The sequence below is a fragment of the Choloepus didactylus genome, chromosome 18 (assembly GCF_015220235.1).
Source record: "Choloepus didactylus isolate mChoDid1 chromosome 18, mChoDid1.pri, whole genome shotgun sequence".
NCBI classification, from domain to species: Eukaryota; Metazoa; Chordata; class Mammalia; order Pilosa; family Megalonychidae; genus Choloepus; species Choloepus didactylus.
In genome coordinates this window covers 2,977,744-2,991,363 of record NC_051324.1, presented here as the reverse complement: position 1 = coordinate 2,991,363, position 13,620 = coordinate 2,977,744, and the positions used below count along the sequence as shown (strand labels likewise).

Genomic DNA, 13,620 nt, shown 5'->3' with positions numbered 1-13,620 from the left:
CGCAGTCTAAAATAATGTGAAATACATCTGTCTTCATTAACTCACCTTTCACTTAAAAATCATTAGCGTACATTTCCTAGCAAAGGTTGTAAAGGGAGTTCAGATCGCTTTCCCCCAGGATCAAGCAAAATACTCAAAATAGTTTTAAAAAGAGGGGAGCTAAAAATGTACCCTGTATGAACAAAGAAGGTGTACAGCTCCTGTCATAACCTTGGAGAAGTAGCGTTCAGGGAATGAATGAGAAGACTCTTACGTGACACTTGGCCTCCTGTTCCCTACTCCTGTTCTCAAAGTAGAAGTCTTGGGAAAAGAAATAGGGTCAGCAAAATGCTAAGATTTCTCACAAGCACTCCCTAGTTGGAGAAAATTTAAACACTGTGGGGAGGGAGGGTGAACAGTTTGCCATCCTGGTTCCTCAGCAGCTGCAGGGAGGGCCTACATGGGGTGCCGTGCCCCACTCCACTGCCCCCCACCCCCGACTGTAGAGGAGACTATAGAACACCACATCCGGTCCCTTCTGTAGCTCAGGGGAGAAGACAGACAGACACAGGCCAGGCACAGTGGGAACAACCAAGGAAAACCCGCCCAGAGAGAAGGTCTGGACAGGACGGCCCCCAGGCTAGCTGAGCAGCAGGAGAAGAGTGGAATGAATGGGGCACGTGTATCCTGGGAAAGAAAATTAAGTAAAGTAACACAGTGTGACAGGAATAAAGCCCTGTATGTGTAAAAAAACATGAACCAAGAACCTGCCTCATGAGCGCTGAGCACTACAAAAGAACTTACGAAGACTTCAAAAACAAAGTAAGATAGCCAAGTGAGAGAAAATGAAAGATTGGACATTGGACTGCCCCCTGAGCCCACCGTTATACATTTAATGTGTAAAACGAGAAGGAACAAAGAACAAAATTGGTGTGGCTTAAAGTCAAGCCTCCGTCATGGAAAAAGTCTTGAGATCATCTGAGGGAGAAGACAGATTAAAGCAGTTAGAAAGAGGTTATTGAAAGTGGAGGACAAACGGATGCCATCCAGCACTTGGTGGGTGTGCTCTGAGGTGGGGAAGCTAGAAAAGGAACAGAAACAGTGTTCATGATAGAAGAAAGTCTCCTCTTCGGATGAAAGAGAGCTCTGTAGATTGACAGGACATAACTTGTTCCAGGAAACAGTTATACAGAATGATCAATACCAAGACAGAACCTGGTTGGCAACTGAATTTCAACGGTAAGTAGAGATTTAGGAACTCAGGAAACAAAACAAGTCTTCCTCCGGGGGTCTGGCCTCAAATGTCTACAGAGCAGAATTGAGCGGTGGAAGGGAGTGGGGCAATAATGGAGTTCTGGGGAACAGAGAATTGAGATTGAAGACTGTTATACCAAACGAGTTTAAGAATAGACGCAACAGGCAGACGTTCTTAAATACGAAAGCACTGAGTGATTACAGCATCTAGAACTTCCACAGCATCCCTCGGTGATGGAAGCCAGCCAAACCAAGAATGGCAGCCACGGTGAGGGGCTGGCAGTAGCCGCAAATCCATTTACATGTGAGGTCCACGGGAGGCAACCCAAGGGACTGTGGTTCCGTAACAGAACATGAATGTCAGATCTTGACAGCGTGAGAGCAGTACAGCTGCGAGAAACCTACGGAGAGGTGTGTTGGGAGAAAGTTGAAAGATATGCACGTGAAAGGTATGCATGGGGTCATTTGAGTCTTCTAAAATGGAAATGTTAGGGTAAAAAAACACCACCACCTTCATTTCATAATTTTCATAATTCTTTGCCTTACCCTTTAGCAAGAATTTGCAGGAACCAATTTCTTGTAGTAAAGGAACTTTTATCCGGAGTATGGAATTTCCTTTCCTTTAGGTTTTGTCATTTTTTTCTCTTATCTCTTATAGGAATAAACCAGATACTCTTTATTTCAAAACTTCTGTGTACAGTGATATTTTTGTTACCATTGTCTGTACATCCATCTGTCCCCGTAAACAGATGAAGTTATGTTTGGGATGGTATTTGCCTAATTTACTATTGCTAAAACAAATACCATGCAATACATTGACGTAAACAACGGGAAATTTATTGGTTCTCGGTTTTGAGGTTAGAAGTTCAAAATCCAGGTGTCAGTGCTTGTCCCTGAAGGCTGGCGCTCTGGGGCTGGCTGGCTGCCTGCGGTTCATGGTCCTTGGCTTTTTTGTCACATGATGGTATCTTTTCCTTTCTCCTCCGGGTTCCATTGACTTCTGGCTTTTTCTTGTGGCTTTCTCCCTCTCTGAATTGAATTCTGCTTCTAAAGGTCTCCAGTCACTCGGATTAAATCCCAGCTGGGCCACACCTTAACTGAGGTCACATCCTGAAGAGATCCTGTTTACAGTGGGTCCAGCACCCAGCGGAACGCGGACCAGGACCAAGAACATGCGTGAACTGGGGCACGCAATTCAGTACACCGCAGACGCAAGGCGCACGCTTTGTCATACTGAAAATATTGACAGTTTAAAATGAAACTGCTACAATACTTTAAAAAAACTATCCAGTGGAATCTAAATACCGTAGTGATTTGATAGTCATTGGTTTAAAACAACGCTGCACATGAACAGATTCATCTTTAATAGTCACAGCTTCCTCATTGTTCTTTTTCCTCCTGCAACTCATATCCCTTCTTCTCTTTTCATAAACTTTATCCCTATTTGATATGATTTTATTCATCAGCCTTTTATTAATCAACTGATCATACTTTTATCCAACAACAAAAATATGTAAAATTTGTGTCCATGAGGTATCCTATTTTAAAAAAAAACCTCTTCTGCATTGAAATATTATTATGTGATTGATCAAAACAACAGTCATGTAACAAAATGAGAAACAAATTTATTAAACATAAAATTTCATAGAAGTGCATTCCTTAATGAGATAGATGGGCCTGTTTTTAGAATGTTACTTATTATAAGATTGTTGCAGGTGAAAGTGCTGAGCATCCGTGTTCACAAAAATGATTTCTTCTGAGTTATATGCCCCATATCACATACTGATCTAAGATAAAAATGTCACTTAACAACTTTTGTTCAAGGCAATACTGTTCAGTTTTGTTCAAAGCAAAAAACTGAACCGTTAGCTTGCCGAAAGATTGGTTTCATGTTGGTTTTTTGGTGCTCTGGAGGTGTTTACAGCTCAGGGGACAGTGTTCCACTGTAGGATCCAAGAAGGGTGAGAAGTATGCTTTTCTCTTGTTAAAAAAGAGAAGGGCAGCTGTGAAAGGGGAAGAAGGAAGGGAGAGCCACAAGCTGGTTGTTTGGTAGTTCAGCGGAAGGAAGAGGTCAAGGACTTTAAGGGTCTGGAAGTCGACTTGACAGCTGGGGATGATAGGACCCCAGAAGCCAAGAGAGTGAGAGTTTCAAGAAGGAAGGTGTGTGTATAAGAAGTAGCAGATAGGTCCAACATACATCTAAAAATATGCTTTGTTTCTGGCTATTAGTGGTCTTTGCCGACCTTAGTGAGTGATGAGCTACTTGAATAACTTGATGGGGAGTTGAGTTCAGGGGGTTGAGTGAATGAGAAAAGAATAACTGGTGAAAAAGCATAAACCACCTTTCCAAGTAGTAATAATCTTCTGATATAAACTTTTATACCTGAGTTTGAGATTTCCCTTTATTTCTGAGGTTATTTTTTGTTATTAATGATTCCAAGAATCAACCTGTGTGTGAATTTTAAGATAATGGGATTCTGTGTCCTGGATGAGATTTCAAATTTTTGAAATACAATAATTTTATAGGCTTTAGGATTTATTTTATCATCTGGCTATCTTTTCAATGAAATATTGCTTTGGGAGATGTTACTTTAAAGCTCAGCCATAATGTAAAATGTAGCCTCTGTAAATACATTGGTAGAAAAAGAAGAATCAAATTGATGAACACCAATAAGCAATATTCTGTGCAGTATATCATGTAAAGAAATAAAAGACAGAATCTTGACCTTTAAGACTCTTGCCAGTTTGGGGAAACGAGAGAGAATACATGCGTTGTGGGTCAGAATGAAGAGTTGGAGACAATGCTGGATTTCCCAGTGCAGACACTTTTCTCAGAGTCTTCATGATAATACACAGCTCTGACCCCAGGCCAGTCTCTTAGCCTTCAGGTAGCAGTAGCTGGGAGATCTGGGGTTTTCCCTGCTTGTTTTTGTTTTTGGTTGAAAAATGGTGGCTCTTGTAGTCCAGATTATCCTGAATTCAACTGTTAATACATTGATTTAAAACAATTATTTTGTGGCTATTCTTCAGCAACTTTAAAAAATTTCTGCACATTGAAATCTTGTTACGCTGTTCACTTCTAGATTGCTTTTTACCCCACCCCTCACCTCCAACCCACGCAACTTTGTTTATTAGAAATTTAAGAGACACCACTAGAGTGAGGCGTATGTTCTTCTGGGGCTGGGAAAGGGGGCAGGGATTCCCTTTGAAAGTAGGATTTTTCATTTATTTCAAAATACAGCCTGGGGCATTAGCCAGGGAGGTGTGCATCACTTACAAATATAAGTGTTTGTGTTCTTTGTCTGGACCAGGCCTCAGGAGAGGAGAAGTGGATATGAGCAGTTCCATCCAGGCCCGTCCCCGGTGGACCACGAGTCCCTGGAGTCAAAGCGGCCTCGCCTGGAGCAGGTTTCCGACTCCCACTTCCAGCGGGTCAGCGCCGTCCTGCCGCTGGTGCACACGCTGCCCGAGGGCCTGAGGGCTTCTGCAGAGGCGAAGAAGGTACACGCTTGGGTCTCACCTGTGAGCTGTAGGTCTGTAGTGTCGATGTAGCCGTATCCAGGCATAGTGCTGGAAGGAAAGTCCGGTTAGGGCAGGCTGTAAGGGTCGGTGCTGTGGGATAGGGAAAATTGTGTTAGAAGAAACCAAAAGCCACAGACTCAGTGCTCCAACGTTTAAAGGCAGCATTTCTGACAATTTTTGGTATGTGAGAACAGTCTGAGGACTGCAGTAAGAAAAACTGCTGTTAAATAATTCTCAAGCATATTGGTACTGACTTGCTGGGTTGTAAAATGTTATCAGAGAAACTCAAGGCTACCACAGTTTTGTTTAAATTTTAATTAAATTTTAAATAAGCCGTTTAAATTCAGTTGCTATCTATTAACTTGCTACATGGGAGCAAACAGTTTAGGTAAGGCTTATTGTGTCTAGAATTTTTATATAGAAAGTTTTGTTTCCATTTTATTTCTCATAGAAAACTTGGAAACTACAGGGAAAAAAGTTACATGAAATTCTGTAACTTGGAGATGACTATCTTTAATATTTAGCTATATTTTGTGACATTTCAAATAGTCCGTATTGTGAATTCATGAGAGTTCTGTTCAGATTGATTCTTCCCCCATTTGTTTGTATTTTGCATTTCTTCTTTTGTGAAATGCATGCTTGTTTATTATGCCTTTGTTTTATTGCTGAATTTATCTTATTTTCTATTTTACTTATTAAATCTACAGGTTAGCAAGCACCTGGTACTTAGATTCAAAGACTGAATAAGTATATGTTTTAGAAGGAATAAACTAATGTGTGAAAACTAAATAGTAAATTGTTAACTTTTACTTTCATGTTAATATTTTTCTGTTTCTTTTTGTCTCAGTTTCACATATTATTTTGAACATACTGCGGTTTTTGTTGTCAAATCCCTTTCCTATAAAGTTTGTTTACCATTATGCCCATGGCCCTTTCTACCCCAATGTGAGACAAATACCAGTACATTCTCTGTGAATATGTACGCACTGAAAAGTGATTTAAAAGACAGAGAATATGTCTGCAACATATGTCTGCAACATATTTTCAAATGGTTCAGCCCCACTTCCTAAAAAGAGTGTATGCATGTGCGTGTGTGTTTAGAGAGCAACGTGCTAACACTGGTGAATCTGGGTGAAGGATAAATGAGTGTCCATTATACTATTCTTTCAAGTTGTCTGAAAGTTTGAAAATTTTCAGAGTATTAAGTTGAGTTAGGAAAAACTATTTGCAATAAGCCAGAAATTAGCCAAGCTTCTTGGTGTTTCAAGAACTGCCTTACCATGTGAAATGTCAGTATTATAACCTATGGATTTATAAGAAATGTTTTGTTGCACTTAAAAAAAAAAGAAAAACTATATAGTGAATAAAGGTCTTCCATGGCTGATAACAAATGTAATTATAGTTTTTTTGAGCAGAAAGTTCATTCATTGATATGTGACATGTTGGATCATAGAACAGCCTATTTCCATTTTATTGTTGAGGAAACAGGTGTTAAAAAAAAATTTAAGTGACCTAGCTAGTGCCTTCTGAGTTGGGATTAAAAACTTTGGACTCCTTACCCGTAGTCCTGGCTTTTTTTTCCCCTAAGGAGTAAGCCTTTTTTTTTTTTTTTAAATTCGGTTTTACTGAGATATATTCATATACCATATGTTTTAGATTGCTAATGCTGCCAGAATGCAAAATACCAGAAATGGATTGGCTTTTATAAAAAGGGGGTTTATTTAGTTCCACAGTTACAGTCTCAAGGCCATAAAGTGTCCAAGGTAACACATCAGCAATCGGGTACCTTCACTGGAGGATGGCCAATGGCGTCCGGAAAACCTCTGTTAGCTGGGAAGGCACGTGGCTGGTGTTTGCTCCAAAGTTCTGGTTTCAAAATAGCTTTCTCCCGGGACGTTTCCCTCTAGGCTGCAGTTCCTCAAAAATGTTACTCTTGGTTGCTCTTGGGGTGTTTTTTCTCTCACAGCTTCTCCGGAGCAAAAGTCTGCTTTCAACGGCTGTCTTCAAACTGTCCCGTCATCTGCAGCTCCTCTCTCAGTTCCTGTGCATTCTTCAAAGTGTCCCTCTTGGCTGTAGCTCCTCTTCAAAATGTCACTCTCAGCTGCACTGAGTTCCTTCTGTTTGTCAGCCCATTTATATGGCTCCACTGATCAAGTCCCACCCTGAATGGGCGGGCCAACACCTCCATGGAAATTATCCGGAGTCATCACCCACAGTTGGGTGGGGCACATTCCATGGAAACACTCAAAGAATTACAATTTAAATAACACTGATAGGTCTGCCCACACAAGATTACATCAAAGATAATGGCGTTTGGGGGGACATAATACATTCAAACTGGCATGCCATACAATCATCCATGGTGTACAATCAGCTGTTCACAGTACGATCATATAGTTATGTATTCATCACCACAATCTATTTCTGAACATTTTCCTTATGTCAGAAAGAATCAGAATAAGAATAAAAAACAAAAGTAAAAAAGAACACCCAACCCATCCCCCCCTACCAGCCCTATTTTTCATTTAGTTTTTGTCCCCATTTTTCTACTCATCCATCCATACACTGGATAAAGGGATTGTGATCCACAAGGTTTTCGCAATCACACTGTCACCCCTTGTAGGGAGTAACTGCCTTTTAAACTGACTTGTTTATTTGGGGGAGTGGGGTGGGTTAGGAGAGATAGGGATTTTAATATTAACATTTGTGTATTTCTTCCTTTTTTTTATTTTTGGTTAAGACAGGCATATCATTTATGGAAGGAGTAGATAAGCTTGAAGGAAAAAGTTGCCTATCATTAATCTTACCATTTAGAAATCACTGATAATATTTTGATGTTTATTCATGTATGTGTATATATATTTTAATGTACTCACATTGTACATATCGTTTAACTTTGCTTTTGCTTAAATATGTCATGAGCTGCTTTTTGTTTCAGTGTGTATACAACTGTATTTTTAATTATTTGGTATTCTATATATGGATGTAAAATAATTTAATCAGTTGTCACACTGAGGTTACTTGTTCATTATTACAAAGTTGTATACTTTTTAGGCTGATTTTTTGTATACATTCTGAATTATTACCTTATGGTAAATTCCTACTAGTGTAATTAATTACAGACCAGAGTTGGTGTATTTTTAAGGCCTTTGGTGGGTATTTCCAGATTGCCCTGCAAAAGAGTGGGGCCAGTTTATATTCCTGACAGCAGTTCCTTTACATCCTTATGGCACCATTTATTTATTGATGGAAAAAAGCTGTTGATTTGAGAAATGATTGTTTTTAACTTGGATTTATGTGCTTGTTAGTGATGTTTAATGTTTTTTCATGTGTTTATTGGCCATACATCTTTCCCATATTATGAATTTTCTTTTCATATGTTACCTATTTTTCTGTTGGTGTGGTATTTTTTTTATTTTATATTGAGTTGTTAAAGTTCATGTTTTGCAAATTTTTTTTTCCCGTTTTATCATTTGCCTTTTGATTTTTTTTTGCTGTTTTTGATAAATAGAAGATTGTGTTTTTTATTTAGGTCTATTTTCTCTGCCCTTTTTTTTTTTTTTTTTTTTAAAGTTAATTTCTTTTGATTTTGGCCTTCCTGAGACCAAGATTAACTGAATAGTGTTTGTGGTTTTTTGTTTTTTTGTGTGTCTTTTGGCGGGGGCTGGGGGGGGAGCTTGAGGCTGTTTGTGATTTGCTAATAAGCCCCATATATGTTTGCTTTTATTTGGCTTTTATTTTGATATGTGATGTGAGTTAGAAATCTAACTCTTTTTCTCCAAAATAGCTATCCAGATGTTCCAAAACAGATTGTAAGCTCCACGCAGGCTTGGAACATGTCTGTTTTGCTCATCACTCTGTCTAGTGCCTGTTGTATAGTAGGCACTCAACTAATTCGTTTTTTTAAGTATTTAACAAGAAGGGAAGCCAGTGGAAAATACTGACCTGCAGTTGCAGTTCCTGGGGTGCACATCGGAGTCTCCTGGGATGTTTTCAGACTCTGCTGAGTTAGATGGAGCCTGTTCTGCTCCCATGTGTGCTCCAGTTACACAGAACAGCTCAGGTGCTCATGGGGGAGGATGATGGTGACAGGACATGGTTGTCTTGGCGGCTTGCAAATGATGTTTCCCTGCACGTTAATGCTTCCAAGCTCTCAGAAGCAAGCTGTCTTATAATTAAAGACAGGGCCTTAGCAACATATGAAGACCTTAAGGAATTTGAAAATTCTGCAGAAAGTGTCTTCATTTAGTGAAAGTAGTAGCTGGTTTAGTGAATTCAAGAACTGCTATGCTTGTCACAAATGTTAAGTGTTGAGAAGAAACTGAAAACATTTCCCCTTGTATTTTTTGTTTTTAAACATTGAGAGAGAAGCTTATGTCCTGAATCTGATTTTTATTTTGATGAAACTGTTTTCCATTGGAAGCAAATGACCTCAAGGATCTACATCTTAAAGAAGGAAGTGTGAACTACAGGGTTTAAGGTTACCAAAGATTGTATGCTGAGTGCAAGTGAGGTGGAAATTTAACTGTGTTATTACTTTTATTAGAATTGTTACTGTTTTTGTTAATCCTCTGCTTACAGAATTGCACAGGTTTTAAGTGTTACCCATAATCCTATTTTCCCCGGGAGTCCTATGGAAACAATGTTGCAGAATATGAGGCTTTTCAGGAAGATACGTTTGTGTTTTAGCTGAAATCTCTGTAGCAAGGCATTTTGTAAAAGCTATCCAGGTGTCTCTTGCATGCATTCTTGGTTCAGAACTACTGATTTTTCAGAGTTATTTAATCATTATTTAAGACATTTTAGGATTCTACAATCTTGTGAACTAGGCTCGTTCCAGGCTTCTTAGAGCCTGAAGAAAATTAGAACCTTAATCTAAAATTCATCCGTTTTACAGTATTGCTTATAGCTTCACCTCAGATTAGGAAGTATTAGTCTGCGTGTGTTTGTGTTCAGGGGCTTGTAGATTTTGGGGTGGGTGGGTGCTTTCATTCTGCTCTAGTTCTCTGTTGATCAGGAGGTGCAACTGGACGGTTTATTTGGTGTAAAGAGACTGTGATGTGTGCTGCGACTGGACTTGCTTAGTCACCCCTAGGCTCAGACTGGGACTTGCTTATTTGCTTAGGCCCAGTGTTAGGGGAAACGAAAGTTCCTCGGGTCATTTCTCTAACTTCTGTGCCTCGGGGTTGGTCCTGGAAAGCCCAAGAGCTTTTTTTTTTTTTTAAGGTTGGCCATTGACATATCTTCTTTTTTTAAATACAGTTTTATTGAGATATATTTACACACCATACAGTCATCCATGGTGTACAATCATCTGTTCACAGTACCATCATATAGTTGTGCATTCATCACCCCAGTCTATTTTTGACCATTTTCCTTACACCGTAAAGAATAAGAATAAAAAATAAAAGAACACCAAAATCATCCCTCCCATCCCATCCAATTTTTCATTTAGTTTTTGTCCTTGTTTTTCTACTCATCCATCCATACTCTGGATAAAGGGAGTGTGATCCACAAGGTTTTCACAACCACACTGCCACCCCTTGTAAGCTACATTGTTACACAATCGTCTTCAAGAGTCAAGGCTACTGGGGTGGAGTTTGGTAGTTCCAGATATTTACTTCTAGCTATTACAATACATCAAAACCTAAAATGGGTTATCTGTATAGTCTGTAAGAATGTCCACCAGAGTGATCTTTCGACTCCATTTGAAATCTCTGAGCCACTGAAACTTTTTTGCATTTCATTTCACATCTCCCTTTTGGTCAAGAAGAAGTTCTCAATCCCACGATGTCGGGTCCAGATTCATCTCCAGGAGTCATATCCTGCGTTGCCAGGGAAATTTACACCCCTGGAAGTCAGGTCCCACGTAGAGGGGAGGGCAGTGAGTTCACCTGCTGAGTTGGGTTAACTAGAGAGAGAGGGCCACGTCTGAGCAACAAAGAGGTACTGGGGAGACTCCAAGAGTTTTTCGATAGGAACACTTATCCATATCATAGCTGTTAAGTTGGGCAGCACACAGGGTTTTACCTGGAGTAATACTATTTTCCAGCTACATGTTTAGACCTTTTGAAGAGCTAATGCAAGGAAATGGTGGAGAAATCGGTGTTTTCCTTTGTAATGGCTGCACTGTTATTTCCTTGGAAATTTGCTACAGTCCCAGTATTGTTACAGTAAAGGCTGACCAGCAACCTGACCACCTCATTCTGTATAGCTTTTGGGTTCTTCAAAATAACGAATAAGGTAGCTAAAGCATAAAAGTGATGTAAACCTTAGGGGTGTGGGGGTGTGTGTGTGCGCGCGTGTATGAAAATTGCTACTAAAGGACCACCATGTAGAGAAATAGCACATATGTCTCTGCTATGTTTTAAAATCGACTTTTTCAGTCAAGAGAATCTTGATTGTGACACTGGCTACTGGTGAGGAATAAATTGTTGCTCTTGATTTTCTTCTCCAAAGGACCCAGCATTTGGAGGCAAACATGAAACGCCATCCTCTCCAATCTCTGGGCAGGCATGCGGTGATGATCAAAATGCTTCGCCTTCAAAACTTTCAAAGGAAGAGCTAATACAGAGTATGGATCGTGTAGATCGAGAAATTGCAAAAGTAGAACAACAGATCCTTAAATTGAAAAAGAAACAAGTAAGTAGCTCTTTATACTGCTTCGTATATTCTAAGAATGTTTGTCTCTCTCACAAGATAATGTTGAATTTTCTGTATTTTTGAACTTTATATAAAGGGTATCATGCCTTATATATTCTATGACAGGCTGTTTTTGCTATTAGGTTTCATGATTTGAGCCATTCATTTCCAGTGCTGTATTGCCTGATTGTACAATTCAGGATAGCAAAACATTTTAAATCTCTTTTTGACATCATTTTGATGGCTTGTTTCCGTTTTTTTTGCTACTCCATATAAAGGTGCTATGTTCCTGGTAAAGAGTTTCTCTGGGGCATATGTCCAGGAATGGCATTCCTTGGCCAGAGAGAATGCACATCTTCAGGTGTACCAACTGGTACCTGATTTGCTAAAATGGCAGTACCATTTTCCATTCCATTGGCAGCTTATAAGAGTTCTGGTTTGTTTACATCCTTGTCTTCACTTGATAATTTGTTTTCACTTGTGTGTGAAATACCTCTCACTGTTGTTTCCCCAATTAAGAATGAGACTGAGCTTATTTTCATTTGTTTCTTGGTTATTTGTATTTCTTAAAGTACAAATAATGGAAAGTTCAAGTCTTTTGTCCATATTCTTTGAATTATGTTGTCATTTTCTTATTTTTAGAGTTTTCCTGAAATCTTTCATCAGTTTTGTGTGTAGCAAGTATTTTCTGATTTGTGGCGTATCATTTCGCATTTTTTAAACAGTGGTTTTGAAGGGGGGAGTTTAACAGGCTATAATTCACATTCCATAATGTTCGACCTTTGACGTGTAATTCATTGGCTTTTAGTGTGTTCACAAAGCTGTACAGCCATCCCCGCTGTCTAATTCCAGAACAGTATCATCACCCCAAAGAGAAACTCTGTTCCCAGCTAGTCCCCTTTTCCTCATTTCCCTCTCCCCATCCCCCCTAGCAACCATGAATCTATTTTCTATCTCTATGATTTGCCTTTTCTGGACGTTTCATATAAATGGAATCATAGAATATGTGGCCTTTGTGCCTAGCTTCTTTGACTTAGCATGTTTAAAAGGTTCATCTAGGTTGTAGCATGTATCAGTACTTCATTCCTTTTAATGTCTGAATAATATTCCATTTTATGGATATGCCGTGTTTTGTTTATCTGTTTATTAGTTGATGGGATTTGGGTTGTTTCCTCTCTTGGCTATTACTGTGTATAATGCTGCTATGAATGTGCATATACACGTTTTTGTGTGGCCATATTTTTTTCAATTTTCTTGGGTATATATCTAGGAGTGGATTTATTGGGTCATATGATAATTAACTTTTTGAGAAACTGCCAAATTGTTTTCCACAGCTGCTAAATCATTTTACATTCCCTCCAACAACATATGAGGGTTCCTGTTTCTTTTCTTCTTCCCTGACAGTTGTTATTTTCTGTTTTTATTTGTTACAGCCATCCTAGTAGGTATGAAGTGGTATTTCATTGTGATTTTTTTTGCATTTCCCTAATGGCTAATGATGTTGAGCATCTTTTCATGTGCTTTTTGTCCATCTTTGGAGAAATGTCTTTTGAAGTCCCTTGCCCAGTTTTTTTTTTTTTTTAATGCAATTTTATTGATATATATTCACACAGCATAGAAACCATCTGAAGTATACAGTCACTGGTTCACAGTATCATGACATAGTTGTGCATACAGCCCATGATCAAATTTAGAACATTTTCATTACTCCAGAAAAGAAATGAAAAAGAAAACCCTAATCCTCCCATATTCCTTATACTCCTGTATTATTCACCCATAGTATTGGTGTGGTACATTTGTTACTGTTGATGAAAGAGTATTAAAATATTACTGTTAACCGTAGTCCATAGTTTCCAATAGGTGCATTTTTTCCCATATACCCCTCTATTATTAACTCCTTATAAAAAGTGTCATACATCTGCCCTAGTTCGTGAAAGAACTTTTTTATATTTGTACAGTTAATCACAGACATTGTCTACCACAAGATTCACTGTGTTATATATTCCTGTATTTTAACCTCCAGCTTTCCTTCTGATGGCATACCTGACTCTAAATTTTCCCTTTCCACCACATTCACACACCATGCAGCACTGTTAATTATTTTTACATGTTCCTGTCACCTCTGTCCATTTCCAGACATTTAAGTTCAAGTTCACCTTAGTAGTTCTTTGATGCTGATTATGATGACTGTTAATAGCTCAGTTATTTAAAACTATTTTGTGC

General features: G+C 38.9%; 1 protein-coding gene across 11 annotated transcripts in view; it reads left to right on the top strand.

The window, feature by feature from the left end:
• Nucleotides 1–13,620, top strand: part of NCOR1 (nuclear receptor corepressor 1) — a 160,117-nt gene that overhangs the window by 37,953 nt on the left and 108,544 nt on the right. For all 11 annotated transcript variants that reach the window (XM_037808087.1, XM_037808082.1, XM_037808081.1 and 8 more), the window contains exons 4-5: nucleotides 4,545–4,734; nucleotides 11,215–11,397. In XM_037808087.1, coding sequence (XP_037664015.1) covers nucleotides 4,545–4,734; nucleotides 11,215–11,397 — 373 coding nt within the window. The remainder of the gene's footprint in view (nucleotides 1–4,544; nucleotides 4,735–11,214; nucleotides 11,398–13,620) is intronic.